This window comes from Sorex fumeus, unplaced genomic scaffold (genome assembly GCF_029834395.1).
Source record: "Sorex fumeus unplaced genomic scaffold, SorFum_2.1 ptg000165l, whole genome shotgun sequence".
NCBI classification, from domain to species: domain Eukaryota; kingdom Metazoa; phylum Chordata; class Mammalia; order Eulipotyphla; family Soricidae; genus Sorex; species Sorex fumeus.
Window position 1 is genome coordinate 2,335,970 of NW_026606222.1, and position 25,047 is coordinate 2,361,016.

At 56.5% G+C, this 25,047-nt stretch overlaps 1 protein-coding gene across 1 annotated transcript in view; it reads left to right on the top strand.

The window, feature by feature from the left end:
• GRIN2A (glutamate ionotropic receptor NMDA type subunit 2A) overlaps positions 1–22,890 on the top strand; it is a 291,832-nt gene extending 268,942 nt beyond the window's left edge. The window contains exons 13-14 of the mRNA XM_056107403.1: positions 17,814–18,052; positions 20,977–22,890. Of these exons, the coding sequence (XP_055963378.1) occupies positions 17,814–18,052; positions 20,977–22,788 (2,051 nt within the window). The 3' untranslated portion in view covers positions 22,789–22,890. The remainder of the gene's footprint in view (positions 1–17,813; positions 18,053–20,976) is intronic.
• Positions 22,891–25,047: the final 2,157 nt, after the last annotated feature.

Here is a 25,047-nt window from a genome sequence, read left to right on the forward strand (position 1 = left end):
GGGATCACGGGGGAGGGGGGCTCATGGAAGCAGATTCTGTTGCCAGAGGTTTGGGGCCAGGACCCGAGAAGCTGAGCCTCCAGCCTGCTCCTTGGAGCACCCAATGCCACCTGTGGCTGGCCCGCACCCGAGAGAGTCAAGAGAGTACCTGCTTGTCCCAGCTCCAACACTCATTTTTTTTTATTATTAGAGAAACACCATGAGGTACAGTTGTAGACTTACAAACTTTCGTGCTTGGGTTTCAGTTATACAGTGACCCAGTACTCATTTCTCCACCAGTGCCCGTTCTCCACCACCAATGAACCCAGTAGCCCTCCCACCGTCCCATCCCCTCCCCCCCCTCCACCTCTGTGGCAGGGCACAGGGCATTCCCTTTTGCTCTATCTTTCCTTTAGGGCGTTCTGGTTTGCAGTAGAGGGTATTGAGTGGCCATTGTGTTCGGTCTTTAGTCTACTTTCAGCACGCATCTCACATCCAGAGCGAGTCCTCCAAATATCCTTTACTTGGTGTTTCCTTCTCTATCTGAGTTGCCTTTTTCCCCAGTATGTGCTGCTGGCTTCCAAGCCGTGGAGCAGACCTCCTGGTACTTATCTCAACTATTCTTGGGCGTTCGTCTCCCCTTCTCTTACTTTATATTCCCCAGATGAGTTCAGTCTTTTTATGTCTGTCCCTCTCTTTCTGACTTATTTCACTTAGCATGATACTTTCCATGTAGAACCACTTGTTTGTAAATTTCATGACTTCATCATTTCTAACAGCTGCATAGTACTCCATTGTGTAGATGCACCCAAGTTTCTTTTTGTTAAGTCGTGGTGCAGGAAGAGGCTTCGCCACTGGTGGCCAGATCCCTTTAGCTGCTCATGGGATCCCTCATCAGGAAGTGCTGCGTCTTCCTCTTCCCATTTTGTCCGTGGCAGTTGGTTTGTTTGGAAGCTCACACACACACACACACACACACACACACACACACACACACACACGCTGCCTGTGCTTGGTATCCAGACAGATTCATTGAGCAAAAGTAATGAAAGGCATCCATTTTCTGTGTAACTTACTGTGGACGTGGCCTGTGGCAGTGCCCTTTTTTATATTGGAGTCTGTGAGGTTGATGCCCCATGCTCAAGCTGTTCGGAAGCCAGGGCATGGGTTTGTCTGGCATCAGTGTTGTGTGACTAAGGTGATCTGCTCACCCATGTTGCCGGGACTCTTAAAACTTGTTGGAGGCCCCGGGGGTGGCCGATGTGAGCACCTACAATAGATAAGTGAACTACTAGGAGCCGGACAGTGACCATCGCACTGGCAAAGGTATGGTAGGACCCGGCTCCCTTTTGTCTAGCAACCTTGCAGGCATATTCTTATGTTTTAAAGCAAAACATTGCTTTAAACATTTCTTTAAAAGATTCATCTGGGGGCCAGAATGATAGGATGGTGGGTAGCATGCTCCCCTTGCATGCGGCTGACCCAGGTTTGGTCTCTGGCACCCCATAGGGTCCCCCCAAGCCCCCTCAGGAGTGATCCCTGGGTACAGACCCAGCAGTAAGCACTGATCACTTCTGGGCGTACCCCCAAAATTAAATTAAGGCTCATCCAGGGGCAAAAGCGGTCTGACAGAAGATATGACAACAGATAGAACACCTGCTTTACACACAGCTGACCCCTGGCACCACATCTGGTGCCCTGAGCACAGCCAGGAGAGATCTCTGAGCACAGAGGGAGAAGTGAGCCCTGAGCACAGCAGGGCGTGGCCCCAAATTCTGTCCTCTGTAAAAGGAAGGGGAAAAAAAGCCTCATCCAGATGATCATGAGTTGGAAGGGGCTGGCCCTTATTTTAATGAGGAACATGCAGCAGCTGAATGGAGCCTTCGGGGCTCCACCAGGAGCCTGTGGAAGACCGTGGTAATTCCCACTCCTGGGGCCAAGGCGGGCCAGCGTGCATGGGCCCCGCTGCTGTATCTGCCAGCTCTACTGCACGACGCTGATGCCCTCTGAGTGTCCAGTTGGGATTCCCACTGACCACTCCAGGCCCCACTCCGTGGCTGGGACAGCCTCAACATGGCCGCAGGCAGCCTCCCACATCAAGGCTGGTGTCTGAGTCTCAGGGAGAGCTGAGGACCCCTGACCCATGGTTGGGGGCACAGCCCCTGCCTCCTCCCAAGCAAGCTAGGGTCAGCCTTGGAAGGTTTTTTTTGTGGAGGGGGGGGGGACACCCAGCAATGCTCAGACATTACTCCTGGCTCATGCACTCAGGGATTACTCCTGGCGGTGCTCAGGGGACCCTATGGGATGCTGGGAATTGAACCCAGGTAGGCTGTGTGCAAAGCAAACACCCTCCCCACTGTCCTATCGCTCCACCCCGCCATTCCTGGAAGGTCCTTGTGGCCTTTCTCGGGCAGGAGTGGAGACGCCACAGTTGGGCATTTGCAGACTCTTGCAGAGGCTTTATTTGCAGGGGGGGCAGGAAGGGATTTATTTTGGGGTCTGCACCCAACAGCGGTCAGGGCTGACTCCTGGTTCTGTGCTCAGGAATCACTCCTGGGGGAGGGAGGGCGCTTGGAGGATCCTATGGGCTGCCAGAGATCAAACCCGCGTCAGCCACATACAAAGCAAGTGCCCTCCCTGCCTACTTGCTGGGCCATCTCTCCAGCCCCGGCATGCAGTCTCCTCCAACTGGGTCTTTCTCCTTCTCCTTTCTCCTAACCCCCCTTCTGCTTTCGACATTGGACCTGTCTGTCAGCCCTCAGGACACCTGGCTCCTCCCGGCCGAGCCAAGATGTTCTTGTACTTAAGTTTCTTCCCCGCAAGCTCCTGGCACTCCGCAGAGTGAGTGGACCGAGACGGAAGGTTCTGAGGCCTCTGCCCTTGGCTTTGATAGCACAGTGGGGAGGGCGTTTGCCTTGCACGTGACTGACCCGGGTTCGATTCCCAGCATCCCATAGGGTCCCCAAGCACTGCCAGGAGTCATTCCTGAATGCAGAGCCAGGAGTAGCCCGAGTATCACTGGGTGTGACCCAAGAAGAAAAGAAAGAAAGAAATAATAAAGAAAGGCCAGTGCTGGGCACCTCGCAGCTCCTTGCCGAGCTGCCCCCAGCAGGGCACTGAGCTGCAAGACCGCCTTATACCGGCTCTTGTGTTCTTGCCCACCCCTGGACATGCCTTAGGGGCCAGGAAGCAGAGGCATGGGTTTGCCGATACACCCGGTGACAGGGCCTTCCCTGACGGATGCCAGCTGTCTCGGTGGGTGTGAGGTCTCCTCAGGGAGACCCCCAGTGGGGAATCACCCCCTTCCTGTCTGATCCAGCCTCTTCCCCAGGCTTCCCTGAGGAAACTTCCGGAGACCAGGCCCGCTGTCCTAGATGCTCTGGGAGGGTCACGCCCGCAGGGCAAGGGGTTCCTTTGGAACTGGCTCGAAACTGGGCTTGTAGCTTGTGACCAGGCAGATCGCAAAGTGTGCAAGTGTCTCCAGTATCTGGCAAATAGCTGCCACCTCCAGGAAGCCCCCCAGGACTCTGGCACAGTCGCACTGGCTCGCTTGGGTGGGGTCAGCACAGGGAGGGAGGTTGTGCAGATGCGCTGGCCTTCCCAGCCCCCGGGACTCACGGCCAGGCCCTGAGAGAACCAGCGTGGCCTGTCCAGGGTCAGCCCTAAAGTCTGGTCAGTGGCCGGGCATTTGGTCCGGGCTGCCTGGCTCCCACCAAGCTCCCGGTCACGTGGCTGAGGAGACCCGAGAGGCGTCCTCTGCCCTTGGACCCTGGCTGACTCACTCCTGCCTCGAGCTGTCTCCTCTGCACCCCTGGCTTCTCCTGCCCGCGGTGATTCCTGACGTGGGTCCGTGTCCTCGACTGACACAGCTGCCAGCACCCTAGGCTCCCGGCAGCCTCGGCCCCATTTAAAGAGATAAACACCCACAGCGGGAGGTGCTGAGCAGCCCAGCACCCATGTTCCTGCTGGAGGAGGGAGGCCCCGAGGGCACGTTCCCCAGGCCGCAGTGGTCGGTGGTCGTGACGCTGTAACTGTGTTTGCCTGACGGGTCCCGTGAGCAGCGTCCTTTCCACAGACACTTGGAGTAAGAGAATCGTAGGGAACTCGGTGCAAAATCAGCTCCCCCTTTATTTGCATCTGGTCCCCCCTCCCATCCCCCATGATTCGGTGGCATGGGTTAATGGTTGTTAATTAGCCCAGAAGGAGCCGAGGCCCAGGCAGGTTAAATACCTGAGGTAGTTAGTGGTAGATACAGTGAGGGGGGTGGAGAGGAGAGAGGGAGAGAGAGAAGGAGGGAGAGAGTGGGAGAGTGAGAGAGAGAGAGAGAGAGAGAGAGAGAATGAGTGGGAGAGAGAGGGAGAGAGGGGAAGAGAAGGAGGGAGAGAGAGAATGAGGGGGAGAGAGGGGAAGAGAGGGAGAGAGAGAGAGAATGAGAGAGGAAGAGAGAGAGAGATGGAGGGAGAAAGGGAGAGAGAAAATGAGAGAGGGAGAGAGAGAGGGAGAGAGAAGAGACAGGGGAGAGGAAGAGGGAGAGTGGGGGGAGGGAGAGATGGTCACGCGTGATGACTCTGAGCCTGGTACCTGGGTTCTGTGAGTCAGCTGGCCAGTGGAGCTGATGGCCGGGATCCTGGTTCTCAGGCCAGATCTCTGGACCCTCAGGCTGCCCCGCCTCACTCTCATCTGCCCTGACATCGAACCCCCCACCCCTTCCATCACCACCGCAGACGGGTTTTCTCACCCCCAAACGCACCGAGCCTGAGGATTGCTGGTTCAGCGTCCCTCCCTCTGTGGCTGAAGGTCCCCTCAGACAGACCTGAAGACAGCGCCCCGGTAGAAGGGCCAGGGCCTGGGGTGTGTGTGTGTTGGGGGGAGGGCGCTCTGCCAGCCTCGCCCAGGGCCAGGGAGAGCCACCCGGCCTCATGGAGGTCAGGCAGCCCAGGATTTCGGGAAGGCAGAGAGGAGTCGGGGAGGTCAGGTGGGGGCTGGAATCCGCTTCCCGCAGAGCTAATCCCTAATCCCCAACCCGCGGTGGGTCCCCTTGTGAACTGGGTTCTAATCTTATTTATTTATTTATTTTGCTTTTTGGGTCACACTCGGCAATGCTCAGGGGTTCCTCCTGGCTCTGCACTCAGGAATTACTCCTGGTGGTGCTCAGAGCACCCTATGGGATGCTGGGGATCGAACGAGTTAGCCGCATGCAAGGCAAACACCCTCCCCACTGTGCTATCGCTCCAGCCCCCTCCTCACTTAAATCAGAGACACATTTGGAATCATCGTAAAATAGAAGTTACTGGAGGTAGCAGCCAACCCCCACCCATCCTTGTCCTGGGGAGACTGTGTTCAGAAGGATGTTTGTCGGGGATGGGGTGGGGGGCTGGGATCTCCCAACAAGTGATTTCATTCATTCTCATTCCAACGCCAGAATGAGAGCCAGGGCCAGGTCGGGGTTGGCGGGAGGGAGTACGGGGGGAGCGGGGGGGGGGGGGGGGCATTGAGAAGACCGAGAGGCGCCAAGCAGGGGAGCGCCAGACATGCAGAGTTTCAGCCGAGTTGAAATGAAGCTGTGATGGATGGCTTGCTGCTAAGTCAAATCCTGGTGTCATGGCACACGCGTGGATTTACAGCAGGAGCAAACAGCAGCTCCAAATCCCCGTCCTCCGTCGACACTTTTGTCAGACCCTTTCAAAGCCTCAGAAAAACGGAGCCACTGCCGTAAACTGTCACTGCAGCCAGCAGTGGCTCTCACGGTGGATGATGACCTTCCCAGCTGGTGGCTTGTCGTCGCAAATCTGTACCGTGGCTTCGAAGGCCCTGGGACGATTCCCCGCGCCGGTTTGCTGTTATCTTCGCAGCATCTCTATTTTTCATGCCTCTGCACAGCCCTCGGAATTCTTTCCGTTGTGGTCTAAAGTGTCATCGAACCATGATCCATTCCTTTCCTTCTGTGCGACTTTTTCTTTTGCGAGCACAGATAATGATGGAAGAAAATGCCCCAGCCCCAAACACACACACACACACACACACACACACACACACACACACTCACGCACACTCACGCACACCCACTCGCACATGCACATGCACACACACACATACACACACTCAAACACTCCTAATTCCTTCTTTTGACCCGTCTGTTGGCGATCCACTGTAAGATGTAGTCTTGGACCGGTGGTGGCTGTCTCTAGTCTGTGGTGCTAGTGACTGGGTCCCTTGTTAGAGGCACCCAGAGGAACAACTCAGCACGAATGCGGGGTTTAGGGCAAGGCCTGTGCCTCGTGTGCGACTCCTTTGGCTGTTGGGTTTCTTCTCTCTTCCTCTCCTCTCTTGGTTGTTGTCCTCACAGCATATCACACCCTTTGGGCTGTGGCTGGTGGCTGTGTTTCTGGTATCACTCTCGGCATTGGGGCTGGTGCTGGGATCAAACTCTTAGCCTCAATTTTGCAAGGGATATGTTCTGTCCTGTGACCTATCAAAAGCCCCTTTTTGCTGCTGTGGAAGGTGTAGAGGGGCCTGGTCTTGGGGCTGCCTTCACTGGAATTCTCTGAAATGCTTGTGAAAATGGGCATGGAGTGAGAGAGAGAGAGAGAGAGAGAGAGAGAGAGAGAGAGTCTTTGCATCTTTTTCGACCACTTTCTCACCTGTTATAAAGAGATTTGAATGAACCAGTTACATCTTTTAGTCACTATTCAAGCGTTGGCTGTAATAATTCATATGAAAAAAATGATGTCTCTGTAGCCTCCTGGGTGGGTGGTTTCAAACGCAGGTGTTAGGGGCTGGAGAGACAGCTTGGCGAGTAGGGCACCGGCCTCACACCCCATATGGTGCCCCAAGCCAGAAGCGATCCCTGAGTGCAGAGCCAGGATTTCCCCTCATTCCCCCAAACAGAACGCAAGTTTTGGGTTCAACTATCAGAACTGCTCTTGACTCACTCCTGGTCCCGGGAAAGCTTCCCCTCTTTAAATTAGAGAAGGAGCAGATCTCGCAGAGCTGGAGAGTTAGAAGGGTTGAGAGCCACTCACTCTAGCAGGTTCCTGGCAAGTAGCATGGAAACGGTGATGAGGCTCTCTTCACAGGGGCATTCATTCTGGTGCCTGTGCCTAGATTTATTTTTTTCAATCACTTTGCTTCCTTCACTTGTTGGCTTCCATCCAAGCTCTGAAAGCCGGGGCCTGTGACCTGTCTTTGTGAGTAAAGTTTTATTGGAACCCAGACCCCCTGCCTGCGTGTCCTCTGAATCCGTGAATTCCAGGCTGCCCGTGTACCCTGGGGACAGAGCTGAGACCTTGTGACAGACACCAGATGGCTCTGGGAAGGAAAAATATTTACTAATTAGCCCTTTTCTGGGAAAGAGTGCTGACCCCGGGCTTGGCTGGAGAGCGGGAAGTGCTCCCTTTTCCATGGAGCCCAGCGTTGTGGGAGGTTTTCATTCCATGCTTGCCTCTTTATCTCTGGTCCTTTTTCTCTCCATGTGTCACGGTCGTGGTCCTCCCGTTGTTAATTGATTTGCTCGAGCGGGCCCAGTAACGTCTCCATTGGAGACTTTGTTGTTACTGTGTTAGGCATATTGAATATGTCACGGGTAGCTTGCCAGGCTCTGCCGTGTGGGCGAGATACTCTTGGTAGCTTGCCAGGCTCTCCGAGAGGGGTGGAGGAATCAAACTCGGGTTTCCCATGTTGGCTGCATGCAAGGCAAACGCCCTACCGCTGTGCTATCACTCCAGCCCCCTCCATGTTTAAAAAAAAAAGTATATTTCTACCATTTTTCTTCAGACCGTTCATTTTTCTTCCATTTTCCCCCTCCCCAAAGGAAGAATGACTAGTTCCGTCTATAAATGTCTATAAACCATCTTCAAACGATCACATACCTTCACTATACTGTGCAGATCTCAGTGCCCCGGTGACTTTTATATGACGGTGGAACTGCCACCTGGATGGAGATCTAGCAGCCACCAAAGCTCCCTGCCAGCCCTTCCAGCCCACGGTCCCCCACCCCTGGCAATAGCCTTCCTGCCTGCCCATGACTGCCAGGAGGTTGTGCCCCCTCCTGGGTGTCCAACCAGTGGGAGTTTAAAAGAAGTCATTTTGCGTTCATTCATTTCGGTCTCAGAGGACATGTATCCAGAGCATGTAACGAGTTCAGTGATTGGAGGCCAGGCCGTGCCCAGCCGTGCTCAGAGACTGCTCAGGAGCGACCCCTGGTGGTGCTCATAGAACTATAGATGGTGCCGGGGAATGAACCAGGTTGGAGGGATGCCTGGCGAGTGCCTTTGCCGCTGTATTATTTTCTCTTGCTCAGTGAGTTCTGTATGGAGATACTGCGCTCTCTCCACTTACATGCGGGTGGACCTTTGTGTTACTTCTGGTCTCTGTCCTCGAACACCCTTGTCCATTTGGGGTGCTTGGAAACACTGCCTTATTAGAGGGTGGACCTGGGTGAGACATATCGGGATCACAGCTTGTATGTTTACTCTGTGTCAATGGATGCTTCTGGTTTGGAGAGAAATCCCAGTCAGTGCCCATTGCAACCAGCAGAACCTGGGTCCCTGTCATTTCTTGTCTTGTTTTCAGTTTGGGGGCCACACCCTGCAGTGCTCAGAGTTTACTCCAGGCTCTGCGCACAGGGATCACTCCAGGAAGTGCTCAGGGGACCATATGTGGTAGCAGGCATTGAACCCAGGTCGGCCACATTGCAGGGCAAACACCCTCCCCGCTGTGCTGTCTCTGTTCCTGTCATTTCTCAGAGCCCCTTTGCTGCCTTCTAGGGAAGAGAAAGCAACCCCCACCCCCCGTGTCTGAGATCTGGGTCTGATCCACAGGGGCCGAGGTGCTGGACGTGGTAGCCAGTAGCCTGGAGGTCAGCAGTTCCCTCCCAGCTCTGTGACGCTGGGGCTTCGGTGCCAGCAGCCTGACTCAGCTACCTCGTTGTTATGGGACTCGAGAGAGCTGACACTCCCGGCCGGCTCACCCAGATTGGGGGTCTGGATATAACAAGCCTCTTGCACCCAGAGCCTCTGCTGCTTATGCACCCCTGGCCCTGATCCCACCTGCCTCTGCTTCACCAGACTCTGAGTACAGGGAAAAGGGCTGCAGGGAAGCACGCTGTCATCAGAGCGAGCTCTGGGGGCTCTCCTAAGTCACCCTCACTCCTGCACTTCTTCATGAAGAGAGGAGCTGGGTGTCCCTCCGCTCAGCACTGGCAGTGATGCTGAGCCTTCTGCTCCCTTCCTTCCCTCCCTTCTCCTTCTTCCCTCTTCTGACACTCTCTTTTTTTCTTCTTCCTCCTCCTCCACGTCCTCTCCTCCTCTTCTCCCTCCTACTCCTTTTCCTCCTCCTCTTCCTCATTATTTCCTCCTTTTTGTTTTCCTCCTCATCTCCCTCCTCCTCCTCTTGCTCCCTTTTTCTCCTTTCTTGTCTTCTTCTTCATCCTCCGTCTCCTTTTTCTCCTCCTTTTCCTTCCTCCTCCTCTTCCTTCCCTTCCTTCTCCTCCTTCCCTTCTACCCTTCCTTCTACTCCTTTCCTCCTCCTTCTCCTCATCCTCCTCCTCTTCTTCCTCTCCTTCTTTCTTTCTTCCTCCTCCTCATTCTCCTCTTCCTCCTCCTTTTCCTCCTTCTCTTCTGCTCCTTCTTTCTCCTCCTTCTCATCCTCCTCCCTGTCCTCCTCCTCCTCTTCCTCCCCTTCTTTCTCTTTCTCTTCCTCCCCTCCCTCTTCCTCCTCCTTCTCCTCTTCCTTCTCCTCTTCACACTTCTTTTCTTCCTCCTCCTCCTGCCACAGGTCTCAGGTGCCCATGAGCACCCTTCCACATCCAAAGCAGTGGCAAGCCTAGCTAGAATATGCGAGTTTCCTTTGCCGAGGATTTTTGCAGTCCTTGTTGACGTCGCTTCAGTACAAAGCAGGGTGAAAGGCAGTGATGTCATCTTCCTTGCTGAAAGGAGGCAACGTGTGTCTGGGTGCAGATTACTGCAATCCTCCTTTATTCTTCCCTCTTCAGCCTCTTAAAACACAAGGAACCTTTTGTGATATTAAAAAGGCCTCACGCTCATCCCCGATGAGTCATAGGATTCTGAGGGCTTTTGATGGAGAGAACGTGCAGTGTCAAAAAGCTAATCTGAATTCTCTTAGTGCCCTGCCTTTTAAGTCCTGGCCGCTGGGCCTGCTCCGTGTGCGTGAGGGCCTTGGTTAAGACACAGGAGTTCCTCGGCAACCTGCCAGCCTGTCTTGGTTCTTCCCACAAGCTCCCTCCCCCAGGGAAAACTGTAACCCTGCCCTTCACCTGCCAGGTCAGGCCATTTCCCTATCCTCTCTCCTTCCTTCCTTCCTTCCTTCTCTCCAAGAGACACCGACTGGGGCATCTGTGCGTAGCTTTCCCCGGCTTCAGTTGGCCCCAGGACCTTGGAATCTCAGCCAGAGGGCGGTGACCGGGGCTGTGACACCCACCATTTCCCCGAGTCCAGCCACCATGCAGGGACCTCAGCTGGAAGGTGTCAGTCAGAGACGCATCTAACTGGGTTCATTGAAGCCCTATTTTTATTTTGGTTTTGTGACTTCTCAGCATGGTACAGAAATGGAATAGTCTGACATTTAAATAAGCAAGACTTATTTTCCCGATTCAGTCTATTTGTGTCCAGAATCTGGTACTATTATCCCTCTTCTTGCCCCAACTCCCCGCCGCCCCTCTCCCAAAGATAATTTTTGCACCCAACAGTTCAGTGACCCTCGGGAAGGGCAGACACGGAGGTCTGGATTGCAGAGGCTTCCAGATTCAAGGTCACCTTGCAAGTGTCAGAAGTGTAGAATTTGCAGGGGGGTGGTGGTGAGGGGGGGGGGGGGGCTGAGCCTCCCCAGGTCCGGGATCAGATGTTGGGGCTGACCGTTCTGTGGCCACCACTGACCCGCTCCCCCAGGTGACCTTCCAGGGAAATAAGAGCGAGGAGTGCATCTGATCACAGCCCCCTCGCTGGCCCCACCCCTGGGGACCCTCATCCCACCCGTGCACTGGCTGCCCCAGTTCCTGCAGAGAACCTGGGTCCTCTGCTGCTCGGGCTTCTGAGGCCCCCAGACGGCTCTGTCCCCGGATGGGACGCGAAACGGGAGGGAACCGGGGTCCACTCCTGCTGGGGTGTTGATGGCAAACCTGCCTGGCACGAGGTGGCGCAGCATCGCCACCCGCCCCGCCCCCCCCCAGCCAGGAGTTTCTCCTGCCGGAAGTCCCACCCACTGGAAGTCCCGCCCCAGGAGGCTCCTCCCACCGGAAGTTGCTGGTGCTGGAAGTCCCTCCCACCGGAAGTCCCCCTGCCGGAAGTCCCACCCACTGGAAGTCCCGCCCCCAGGAGGCTCCTCCCACCAGAAGTTTCTGGTGCTGGAAGTCCCTCCCGCCGGAAGTACCCCTGCCAGAAGTCCCACCCACTGGAAGTCCCGCCCCCAGGAGGCTCCTCCCACCGGAAGTTTCTGGTGCTGGAAGTCCCTCCCGCCGGAAGTACCCCTGCCAGAAGTCCCACCCACTGGAAGTCCCGCCCCCAGGAGGCTCCTCCCACCAGAAGTTGCTGGTGCTGGATGTCCCTCCCGCCGAAAGTACCCCTGCCAGAAGTCCCACCCACTGGAAGTCCCGCCCCCAGGAGGCTCCTCCCACCGGAAGTTTCTGGTGCTGGATGTCCCTCCCGCCGGAAGTACCCCTGCCAGAAGTCCCACCCACTGGAAGTCCCGCCCCCAGGAGGCTCCTCCCACCGGAAGTTTCTGGTGCTGGAAGTCCCTCCCACCGGAAGTACCCCTGCCAGAAGTCCCACCCACTGGAAGTCCCGCCCCCAGGAGGCTCCTCCCACCAGAAGTTGCTGGTGCTGGAAGTCCCTCCCACCGGAAATCCCCCTGCCGGAAGTCCCACCCACTGGAGGTCCCGCCCCCAGGAGGCTCCTCCCACCAGAAGTTTCTGGTGCTGGAAGTCCCTCCCACCGGAAGTACCTCTGCCAGAAGTCCCACCCACTGGAAGTCCCGCCCCCAGGAGGCTCCTCCCACCAGAAGTTGCTGGTGCTGGAAGTCCCTCCCACCGGAAGTACCCCTGCCGGAAGTCCCACCCACTGGAGGTCCCGCCCCCAGGAGGCTCCTCCCACCAGAAGTTGCTGGTGCTGGAAGTCCCCACCGGAAGTACCCCTGCCAGAAGTCCCACCCACCGGAAGTCCTGCCCCAGAAGGCTCCTCCTACCGAAAGTTTCTGGTGCTGGAAGTCCCCCTGCCGGAAGTCCCACCCACTGGAAGTCCCGCCCCCAGGAGGCTCCTCCCACCGAAAGTTTCTGGTGCTGGAAGTCCCTCCCACCGGAAGTCCCCTACCGGAAGTCCTTGGCCCCGGAAATCCCTCCTGCCAGAAGTCCCTCCCGGCGGGCGTTCGGCCTCTGCTGCGGTCAGGGCCTCTGGCGGCCACTGGCGGGTCCTGGGGTCAGGCCTGGCTTCCTGCTGCCCCCCGCTTCAGCCCGCGGCTCCTCCTCCCTTTCCTTCCTCTCTCGGACTCACTGGCGGAACACTCCCAGAGCAGTAACCACAAGCCGATGACCGTTGGAGAGCACTGTGGACTGAGCACCCCCATTCCCCTCGATGGGGGGGGCGCACTCACCTGCTGGACCAAGCCCCGCACTCAGGACTGAGCTCGGGGAAGCACCGGCCGGGAGCGCCCGAGTCAGCTCGGACCCGGAGGGGGAGGACGGCGCTGCGAGTCATTCCGGGGAGGGGCGTCCCCTCGCATGCCCGGCACCCCGGAAGGCGTCCTGGAGGCGGCGACCCCCACCCCCACCCTCCAGGCCTGCGGGACGTCTTCGGCGGCGTGTGTTGGACCCCCGTGGCAGCCAGAGCGAACCGTGTGCGATGCAGAGTCCACTGATGGTGCCAGTGGATCCCTGTAGGCAGTTGGTGGGACGTGGAGTTCTGGCCACTCCGTCCCCGGGGCCAGGACCGTGTCCCTTGCCTGTCCCGCCCGCCCCCCGTCACAGGGCAGCGGCCACGGTGACCTCTCTCCATGGGGCGGCTGCAGAGGCATCCGCTGCCTCTGTCCCTGCGGCCTGTCTCTTCCCCGCCAGGCCCCGGGACCCTGGAGGAAGGGAAGGGGACCAGCATCGAGGCATATGGGGTGAAGCAGGCACGTCCCTGGGCCCTGCCAGGGCCCTGCAGGTCTGCGGTGGCCCCTCAGGCCACAGTTGGAATCTCTTGCTAGTTGGACCCCGCCCTCAGGCTGGATGGATTGGGGGGGGTCTTCCTTCCCTGAATTCCATCTCCAGACACCCCCCTTCTTGCTGCCTTTAGCCCCAATCAGATTGACTCATCCCTGGCCACAAGTACTGGTACATGTGACAGCCTGAGCCCCCGGAAGCCAGGGACTTGGTGCTCATGGCTTCTGTTCAAATGCAGATGTCCACCTTGGGCTCCGTGCTGGAAACGGTTGAAACTGTGACCCCCCCCACCCCACCCCACCCCACCCCCTTTTTTTGTTTAATATAGCGAATCAAAGAAGACAGGAGTTGAGCAAAACCAATGAAGTCTGTAGAGGGCCCAAAGGATGCACTTTCTGGAATGGGAAAATGAAATTCAGCATCAAATCCAACTTCTGAAAACCTCATATCACTCCACACTCACCCTGCCCGGGGTCAGCTGCTTTGGTCAGAAACCAAGAGAAGGAAAATAATAATAATAATAATGTGCCTGCTGGGGTATCTGTGTGGAGGACATATTTCAGCAAACCCCCAGGTCCCCAGATAAAGCCTAAAGGCGACTGGTAACTAATGGGCTTTTGACAGCTGCCCCTGGACGAGGGATGCTCAGGAAGGCCAAAGGCTAGTTGCACAGGCTGCCCTAAATCCCTTTCCCAGAGCAATCCCCTTAGCGCTCTGGGTTCCAGAACAGTGAAATCTCATCCGAAAGGCAGCTGTGATTTCTTCCAGAAAGACTGGGGCTGGATCTGAGGGCAAAGGAGGAACCAATTCCTCCCTCTTTAGACACGGCAGATTTTTCTTAGATTCTTCTCATCCTTGATCTCTTGCTCACTCTCTCTCCCCGCTCTCCTTTTTCTCCCCTCTCTCCTCATCTCCCCCTCTCCTCTCTGATTCCTTTCTCTCTTCTCTCTCCCTATCCCTCTCCTCTCCTCTCTCTCCCTCTCTTCTTTTTCTCCTCCCTCTCCCTTTCACCCCCCTCTCTTCTTTCTCTCCTCTCTCCTCTCTCCCTCTCTCATCTCTTTCCTCTCTCACACCTTCTTGCGTCTCTCTCCCTACCCTCTCCTCTTTCTCCTCTCTCCGTCTCTCCTCTCTCTACCCCTCTCAAGCATGCTTAGCATCACAGTCTCCAGAAACTGGAAGCATTGTGTGCCCTCCTGCTCTGCGCTGTCCCCCGCAGGGACCTTCATCCCCACCCAGACTCTCCCAGTCACTCATGCTGCAGCAGAAGCAACTGGGCAGGGAGGAGGCCATCAGCCCCACTTTCAGAGTCCAGGTTCTTGAATATGCCACAGGGAAGCGTTCCAGAGCATGCGGGAGAAGTAAAATGCAGGAAGCAGTTACCAGAGCAAAGCCTTGCCCCAGCATCATGGCTGAGCCTGGGGATGGCACCGCCGTTTTCCAGTGGACAAGCTGATCACTGAAAACCAGAGCAGACTCGGGTCAGCGTGAAGACATAATCTGGAGCAGAGGCTCGCCTACTTGACGTCCCACCCAGTTGAAAACATCACTCAGCACCCCCTCTCTGGAGATCTGCCTTCTCTAAGTGGGCCAAGTGCCATGAGGGGCTGTGCACTCACCCTGACACAAGGACAGGGACTGGGTCCCTGGGTGATTAGACAAAGGGTCGGGAAAGGGGTCTGAGACACTCTGAGTCTGAAACTTCGAAATATCTGAAAGTTGTTTTTTTTTTTTCCAAGCCTGCTCGCTAAGTAGGACATGATGATAAAAAAGAACAGGCAGCGCTTTTAAAGAGGCATGGAATGTCACATAGATTAAAATTAAATCATCAAACTTAATATTCCTAATGAAAGACTAAATGAACTGTAAGATCTGTGGGAATCTTCGCACTTGCAGCCGGCAGAGATAAAGGGAGGGGGGGTATTAAAGCAAAGTTAATAACCTCGAGACCAGACCGCGGCGTCCAGAATATTTTACACCGAAGTGTCAGGAGAAAAAGAAGATGGAGTTCTTGCCATCATTTGGGGGCTGACAGTGGCTCACCACGGCTCTCCTCATGCAAACAGAACCCAGCATGGCACAGCCGCCGTGGAATTTTCTGAGGTTGGGAGCGACAGGAATGCTCAGTTGCAGTTGGGGCCTGGGGTTGGGAGGTCCGGTCTAGTCCAGCCACGTGGGAAACAGACTCTTCCAGCCATACTAGCCAGAAACCCTAGCAAGCACACTTTGGGCTGGTTACCTTGAAGACTTGTGTCCCCACAAAACCCTGCCCGTGGTGTCTGCGGCTGCCTTGTTCATTACTGTCAGCATGGGGGAGCCACCCAGATGTCGTGGGCAAAGGGACCCGCAAACCACACAGTTGCTTATGATTCCAGGATAACAGGAAATGAAACTCAAGATACGGGAAGACTTGAAGGAAGCTTCAATGCGTGTGAGAAAGTGAAGGGAGCCTGACAAGACCACAGCTGTCCCCAACATTGTGGTCAACCACTGACCGAATCTACAGGCCACGCACCCCGCAGTGCCCAGCATGATGTGGTCTGGACCGTCTCTGTTTGCATGACCTCACGCAGTGACAAGCTCTCCTCAGAACCCACATCTCGGAATGTTCAGATGTTAAGTGACATTTGCACATCATTGGAAGTACATGCGATTCCGGAAAGAGGATATAAAGACAGGGCATTGCCACGGGTCTGGATGGAGGGTCAGGGAACTGTGTCACTTAGCAATCAGCAAGACCCGTTGACTGAATCACGTAAATGATGTAGTCTTGCTAATGATGAGGTTGGACACTGGATGGTCTATTATAAAGATGCGCTTCCTACAACGGGGTTTAGAGCAGGAATGGAGACGAGTATCAGGGAACTCTACTTCCTTCTCCGCTTCTGTGGGTACCGAAAATTACCTTTCAAAGAAGGAAAGATGTGGGACGTTCAAGTACAGAGCAACAATGGGTGAGATTTTTCCAGAATTAAAGTTATGAGTCATCAGATGCAAGAAGTACACGGAGTCCAGAGCAGAAGCCAATTAACACCTCCTTGCCTAGGGCCCACCCCAAAGACAGAATGGAATGGTTTGTCTTGTTTTCTTCTTTTTTGATGGTTTGGGTTTGGTTTTGTTGGTTTGGGTTTGGGGCCCACATCCAGGGGTGCTTCGGGACCATAGCAGGCCCACCCCGCAGCTTGGGTAACCATATGGCACCAGGGCTGGAATCTGGTCCTCCTGTAGGCAGAGCAGATGCCCAGACCTTTGAGCCTTCTCCCTGGCCCCAGAGCAAAACTCTTAAATGAAACTGAGAGAAAACAGAGAATGTGGAGAAAGTGATGCCACTTAGAGGATGAGCTGCTGGTTTACTCCCCACCTCGGTGATGAAGAAACTCAATAATAGCTTCCAAGGGCCCAGGAGAGACCATTGTCATTTTGCACTTCCTGTCCCACTAGATCATCTGGGAGTAAGAACAAACCAGAAGCAAAATCCACTCTAGTTTCCCGAATGTGTTTTGAGATGAACAGTAGGAACGGAGTTGTGATTGATGTTTGACAAGAGAATCAAACATTTGGAATCTTTTCATCTTTTATTCTGCATCTCATTACATTTTTGTCTTTCTAAGTGTGTGTGCGTGCATATATGCGTGTGTATGTATATAGATACATACACACACCCTCTACGTTCATACTGCCTTTTAACAGTATATGCGCCTTCTTTGATTTTTACTGTCTCTGAAGCATAATTTCTAAAGGCAGAATCATAGACTGTCAGAGTTTAGTGGATTGCTAGACAGTTAGCATAATTGTGAGACATTTAGATCCAGAGAATTTCCTCTGGATGAGAGAGAGAGAGAGAGAGAGAGAGAGAGAGAGAGAGAGAGAGAGAGAGAGGAGAGAGAGGAGAGAGAGAGGAGAGAGGAGAGAGAGAGGAGAGAGAGGAGAGAGAGAGAGAGAGAGAGTTGGGTTGGATTTTGCCTTTTTGCCAATCTTTGCCATCTTCTTTCATTTCCTGCTGAAGTGGGAGGTGGTCACGTTTGACTGGTCCCTCAGAGCTGGCGGGGATGTCGCCCTCCCACGAACGCTTTGTGTCTCCAGTATCCTACTTATGGGTGACTTGGCGCGGGGGGAACCCTGAATATTGCTCCGGAAGAAGTGTGGGACCCCTTGAGGGTCTGAAAACTGAAAACCTCCATGTGCCAGGCATGGCCTGAGGGTGCCTTACTGTGGTGCCAGGCAGCAGTCCTCATGGAGCGACTGGCCAGGGTCACATCTGGGGACTCCACCTCTCTGGGCTCCAGACCCCCAGCACAGCTCTGGGAACAGGTGGGGTTGGGGCGCTCATGATCTGCACTTTGCGGGCAGGCTGCCAGCAGCTGCCATCTCTGAGCACCAGGTGACAGCATCAGAAAGGGAACACAGGCATGCCTAGGGCAGCCGCCAGCTCCTTCCTGTGCCAGTCTTGGGCATATGTTGGAGAGAGGGGTGGGTGTATCAGGATGATCACAACCCTCAGCCCCAAACCAGGGACCCCGCCAGGTGCTCGCAGCACGTGGTCTCTGTCTCTTCTTCCTCTTGGCTTCCTCTTCCCCCACCCGGCACACGGGCCCCAGGGAGCTCCAGAACTGGCTTCCAGGCTTGTCCTCAGAGATGTGTCCCCTCTGCCACCCCTCACTTCCTGTGGCTCTTGTCTTTCGCCCAGGGGAGATGGAGGAGCTGGAGACTCTGTGGCTCACGGGCATCTGCCACAACGAGAAGAATGAGGTCATGAGCAGCCAGCTGGACATTGACAACATGGCGGGTGTGTTCTACATGCTGGCAGCCGCCATGGCCCTCAGCCTCATCACCTTCGTCTGGGAGCACCTCTTCTACTGGAAGCTGCGCTTCTGCTTCACCGGCGTGTGCTCCGACCGCCCAGGGCTGCTCTTCTCCATCAGCAGGGTCAGTAGCCCACACCCTACATCCATCCACCATCCACCTAGCCATCTTCCCACCCCTGCATCCAGCCATTTCTCACCTTTATATCTCTCCTACATCTGTCCATCCATCCCTCATCCTTTCATCCATCATCCACCCACTGATCTACCTATCAATCTGTCCACCCCTACATCTATCCATCTATCCACCTCTATATATGTCCACCCCACATCCATCCATCCCTACATCCACCCATCCACTCATCCATCCCTATATCCACCCATCCATCCATCCATCCCTATATCCACACATCTATCTCTATATCCATCCATCCATCCATCCATCCATCCATCCATCCCTGCATCCACCCATCCATCCCTACATCAGTCCATCCCTACATCCACCCACCCACCCACCTATCCATCCACTTGGTGCCATTTCTTCCATTGACCTACTTGGTGTTTATTCTCTCTGCTTCACTAGTTTAATACATTAGGATTTAAAACATGGTTGAAATGGAGCTTTAAAAATGTTTTTCATTTGCTGATATTCATTGAGAAAACTAAGCATTTAAGAAGGGATAGTAGGGAGAGGATGTCTCAAGAACTTTGGAGATTCTGCCTTAACTCGGAAAGGAGAGTTTATTTTCTCTCTGCTTCATGGCACTTTACACTTGGTCCTCTGCAAATGCGTATTTCTTAATTAGCTCGGTGGCATCTAAACACACAGCTTGCTTACGTATAATCATGTGCGTGCTGGTAGCTAGGTATTCTGCCAACTTTAAGCCGACTCTGCCAGCTATGGAAGGGTTTTCATCTCCAAACGATCCTGGGATTATCTCGAATGAATGCACACAGTCGTGTCCCCTGGAAATGCTCCTTTTTTCAGGAAGTGCCTTTCCTCCGCCTGAGATGCCGTGAAGGAAGCCAAGTTACCCGGGTTGTCTTTAGGACAAATGACCTAAGCTCCCACTCCAGGTCCAAGTGTCTTGAGGGATGAGGGGATATGCAGGGGGAGGGGTGCGTGGAGGTGACTGTGCCAGCAGCAGGCGCTGCGGTGTTGGCCTTTGCTCCCCCCGCCCCCCCCCCCCCCCGGCAGCATTGTGAATATCTCGTGTTTGTGTCCTTCCCACTTCCGGTGGGCCTGATGGTGGGAAGCACAGCCAGCTTCACTTGGCACTGAGAAGCACCGGGAGCTGGGCTGGGTACTGCCCTGAGACCTGGAGTTAGGGACGCTGCCTACACAGCCCGGGGCGCAGAGGAGTGGAGAGGGAGGCGGGGGCTTGTCTCTCAGCTGTTCTGGGAGGCAGGTGTGGAGATTCTCTGTAGGGACCACATGGTGGTGGGGGAGGGTGGGGGGCAGGGAAGGGGGGTGGCGCAAGGCTCTCGAGGTCCCTGAGCCTCACCGCAGCTTGAGTTTGTCCCCTCCCCTCCACAGGAGGACCGTGGGGCCACTGTTGTCAGTCTACTGCTAATCCCACGTGCATCCTAGAGTCCAGCCGAAGTCCATGGAAGCCACCATGCTCACTCTTGCAAAGCTCAGCTGCTTCCTGGTCAGCCTTGGAAGGAGCTGGCCAAGTCCTGCTGCCTTAATTTCCATGTTCCCTTTAGGAAGGGCTGCCCAGATGGGGCGGGGGGTGGGGTGGGTGGGTGCATAGATCCCAGTGCCTTGAATGCCTTGGGCGACCCACATGGAGAGCTCTTCCCCATGTGGCTGAGGAGATGGTAACAGATCCTCCCCTTGCACTGAAGCCACCGTGCTTGGTGACTCTGGTATGTTTCAGGGCCGCCGCTGCCCCCGCCCCGGTCCCCATGACCATCTGCCAAAGGGCCCCTCTACCTGCTCCTCCACCTCCACCCCTGTGGGAGCCCCGTTATCTCCTCAAAGTCTCCTCTGAATCAAGGCTAGTGTTGAGCATGTCGAGGCCAGTGTGTACCACCGCGGCTCCCACTTGAACCTGGTTTCTCTCATGCACACGACAGTGCTGACCTCACCGGGATCTGGGCAGAGGAAGGTGGGTGGGCACCTGAGACGAAGAGGGAAGCCTGAGGATGCCCAAGTGCAGGGCTCCATGCCTCGGGGCATTTCCCAGGTACCATCATCGTTTTCCAGGCCAGTCCCAGCTCCTTCGCCCCTGTCAGCCAAACTCAAATGCCAGTAGGCATACATGCACACACACGTGCATACACACTCCTGCACGCACATGCACACAAACGCACATGTACATACATGCCCCCTACACACACAAACACACATATGCCTATACACAGACTTGCACGTACACACCCACACACGTGTACACACACGCACACATCCACACACATCCTCCCACGCATACACATGCACACGTGGCACATGGGTACACACAGGTGCACATGGAATCTGTATCAAGGGGGTAGGCGAGGAGCCTGAGGTGGCCCCGCCTTCAGCCCCTCTCACTTGCCCTTACTTCCATTCTTTTTCTTTATCCTTGGCTTCATGGTCAGCTGCTGTCCCCCCAGCGGCCCAGCTAGGTCCCCACCTCCACGCCAGCTCCCCCAGCACCTCTGTTTGCCCCTCCCGAAAGCCCCTGGGTGACCGAGCACTGACACTCTGTCTCACCCTAGGCTCGCTTAAGGCAGGACTTTCCAGGGGTTCCTGCCCCCATGGCCCGCGCTCAGGCTCAATCCCGAAAGCAACTTCAGGGGCCTCTTTTCCTGCTGACCTTGTCTGCCGCTCATACTCCAGTATGCCAGCTCCCAAGAAAACTCTGGGGTGCCTTCCTCAAAGCAAGGCTCAGAGACCGCCCTGGGCACCCTGGGTCCTGTGTTGCCATGGATCGTCGTGTGCACACGTGTCGTGTCATCGAGAGCCAAGAGGCCGTGTAGACCAGATGTCTCATGCTGGCGGCTGGCGGCTGGTGGCTGGTGCTGGGCTGTGGCTGACCATGTCCCGTGTTCCCCCCACAGGGCATCTACAGCTGCATCCACGGGGTGCACATCGAGGATAAGAAGAAGTCCCCCGACTTCAGTGGCTCCCAGAGCAACGTGCTAAAGCTGCTGCGCTCAGCCAAGAGCATGTCCAATGCTCCCCACGCGAACCCCCCGCGCATGGACTCCCCGCAGGGCACAGCCGACTTCATCCCCCGGGGCTCCCTCATCATGGACATGGTCCCCGACAAGGGCAACCCCATCTATGCCGACCCCCGCTCCTTCCAGGGCAAGGACGGCTTCTTCGGCGACAGCATGAACGAGCTGCAGACGTTCGTGGCCAACCGGCACAAGGACAGCCTCAACAACTACGTGTTCCCGGGCCAGCACCCGCTGACGCTCAACGAGACCAACCCCAACACAGTGGAGGTGGCCGTGAGCACGGACGCCAAGGGCAGCTCCCGGCCGCGGCAGCTCTGGAAGAAATCCATGGAGTCCCTGCGCCAGGACTCCCTGAGCCAGAACCCGGCGTGCCCGCGGGAGGACGGGCCCGGCGAGAACCGCAGCCACTCGCTCAAGAGCCCGCGCTACCTGCCCGAGGAGCTGGCCCACTCGGACATCTCCGAAGCGTCCAGCCGGGCCACGGCCTACCGGGAGCCGGACAACAGCAAGAACCACAAGACCAAGGACAACTTCAAAAGGTCACTGGCCTCCAAGTACCCCAAGGAGGGCAGTGAGGCCACGGAGCGCGGCTCCTTCTTGAAAACCAAAGCCAGCTCGCCCCGGGACAAGATCTACACCATCGATGGCGAGAAGGAGCCCAGCTTCCACCTGGACCCCCCGCAGCTGGTGGACAACCTCTCTGTGCCCGAGAGTTTCCCGGATCCCTACGCGGACGTTGGCGAGAACTACCGCAAGGGTGACGCCACGCTGCCCCTCACCCGGAACGCGCAGCCCAGCGGCGGCGGCGACGGAAGCAGCAGCCTGCCCAACAATGATCACTACAAGCTCTACTCCAAGCACCTCACCCTGAAGGACACGAGCTCCCCACACAGCGAGGGCAGCGAGCGCTACCGCTCCAACTCCACCCACTGCCGGAGCTGCCTGTCCCACCTGCCCACCTACGCCGGCCACTTCACCGTGCGCTCCCCCTTCAAGTGTGACGCCTGCCTCCGCCTGGGCAACCTCTACGACATCGACGAGGACCAGATGCTGCAGGACACGGGCCACCGGGCCAGCCCCGACGAGGCCTACTCGCAGGACTGGGCCCAGAACAACGCCCTCCAGCTGCAGAAGAACAAGCTGCACATCAGCCGGCAGCGTTCACACGACAACATCCTCGACAAGGCCCGGGAGGCTGATGCCGTCGGCCGGGCCAGCCGCAGCGTCAGCCTCAAGGACCGGGAGCGGCTGCTGGAGGGGAACCTGTACGGAAGCCTCTTCAGCGTCCCCTCCAGCAAACTCTTGGGCAACAAGAGCTCCCTCTTCCCCCAGGGCCTGGAGGACAGCAAGCGGAGCAAGTCGCTCCTGCCCGACCACGCCTCCGACAACCCTTTCCTCCACTCCTACGGGAACGACCACCGCCTGGTGATCGGGAGGTGCCCCTCAGACCCCTACAAACACTCCCTGCCCTCGCAGGCCATGAGCGACAGCTACCTGCGCTCGTCCCTGCGGTCCACGGCCTCGTACTGCTCCCGGGACAGCCGGGGCCACGGCGACGTGTACATTTCCGAGCATGTTCTGCCTTACGCTGCAAATAAGAATAATCTGTACTCGACCCCCAGGGTTATGAATTCCTGCAGCAATAGACGTGTGTACAAGAAAATGCCTAGTATCGAATCCGACGTTTAGCAACACCTCCTGGTCACATGGTCTGACCCCCCGCCCCCCCAGGGACACCTGCAGAATGGCCAAGGTTCCAAGGAGGGTAAATAACGTGTTGGCCGGCGGGCCCCGCCCCCGCCAGGCTGGGCAGAGAGGAGGCGGGTCCAGGACAGGTGGGGGCGGGGGGGTGGGCAGTGGCGGAAGCGGGTTCTTTGGCGTCTGCATGCGGTAGCTTCCACTCGGGGAGGGGGCCTGTGTCGAGCAGATGGATGAGCCCTGAACCCAAAGCAGTCCCCCACTGCGCGCGTGCGCGCACACACACACACCCCCCCCACGCACATCCACCCGCGCGCACCATAGGGCGTCCTCTGGATACGCACGCCGGAGCAGTCGGCAGTAGCGAGGCGTCGAAGGCCGACGGTGATGTGACAAGCCTAGATTCCCAATCCCGTGATGCCCGACCCGGCCCTGGAATGTCCACTCAAAGCACCTCCCGGTTATCCCCCCCCACACCCGTTCCGCGTAAGCAATATGGTATGCATGGAACCCCGACCCCCAGCCCGTGGAAACAGCCGAGAGCGTGCTCCTGCAGCTGGAGAGGAACGCTCCCCTCCGAACCTTCCCCCGACCCCATGCCAGTGATCAGGAAGCTTGACTGCCGGGAAGGTCCTGCTTTATTGTGCCACCTGTCCGCCCCACCCCAGCCCCTGACCCCTGAACCTCAGCCCCACTCCCCCCCCATCCCCGCAGGACTAGCAGGTGGGTTTGTGCTCGTGGCGACTTGGTGACCTTCATCCCAGGCTCGTGGTGACTCGGTAACCTTCATCCCAGTCCATTTCCAAGACATGTTCAGTGGGCACGGCCACAGGGCCTCCCCCCCCCCCAAAAAAAAGACCGTGGACAGCTGCAAAAACACATCGGTGTGTGCACAGGTGCCCCCCCCACCCCCCACGGCTTCCACGGCCTCATGCAGAGCTGCCTAACCCTCTGTGTCTGACCCATGCACACCACCCAGCTCTGGCACAGTGGGCGGCCCCCAGGGGGACACCCCACCCCACCTCCGAAGACTCCTGTGTACGTAAATTTGCCCCCCCTCCCTTCTGGTGATGACTCAGGGTTGTATAGTATCTGTCCCCCGTCCCTCCCGGAGGAACCCTCCCTCGTTTCGCCTGCCCCGAGCAACCCTGCGTGTCTCCTGAACTCTTGTGTCGCTGTCCCAGGCGTGGTTCCTGTGGCAGTTCATGCTGAGAGCCGTAAAACGCTCTAGGCTCACCTGCCCCAGACGCTGTCGCCGCCCCGACCTCCTCAAACCAAAAGCCTTCAGACCGTGCACGCGGCACCAGCGTGCGTGCGTGCACGCCCTGAGCAACTTCCCCATTGTGGCCAAACTCTCGTGGGACAAGCGACCCCTCTCTTCCCAAAAAAAAAAAAAAAAATCACTCTGCAGTGGGGAGACAAAGCTGCTCTCAGCCCCACAGACAGAGGACGAATGTTGCGAAGCCTTTGTCGTTACGAATACATGCCATGACTGTATCTCCATGTGGATGGCTGCTGTGCAGAGGCCAGGAACCCATCCTCATTATTATTTTCAAACTGGGCGAAGAGAAGGGGCTTTTGCTGCATGGGGAGCTTGTGGGAGAGTGCTTCCCCCCCCCCCCCCGAGCCCCCAATAAAGGTCATCGTGATAGTGTATCAGACCAGAATATTCTCACTTTCAAAGGAATGTGTAACCCCGCCAACCATAGTTCTCGTTTTTCAGAGTTCCGGCCATTTCATTGGTGGGCTTGGAGGGTGTGACTGGGATGGCCCCTCAGACACTGTGGACCCCCCAGGTGTGCCCACGATACGCAGCAGGAACTTAGCAAGTGTAGATCAGTTCAAATGTTTCCTGATCTTGTGCGTTTTGCTTCTGATTGTTGAAGAAAAGTAGTGTGGGGTGGGGAGAAGGGGCGGTGAGGGGGGGTTGGACATTGAATAGCTACATCCTGTTGATTGGACCCTCTTTCTCCTCCTGACACCCACCCCGGCCCCCTGCCTGTGTGTGTTGTCTCCCCGAGGAGCGGGCAGGTTTGGGGAAACATCCCGTAAGAGTTGGGGTCATCCAATGGCTTCATCTTCCGAAAAAATACCCCTCCCCCAGGATGTCCCCAGCATGATGGCAGATGTCTGCAGAGCATGGCTGAGGCAGGGCGAGAGACCCTCCCCACCGCCATTGCGGTTGAAGGGGAACCACAGTCACTTGAGCTCAGTCTTACATCGTTGGCTCTCTGCACCCCCAGACCCACA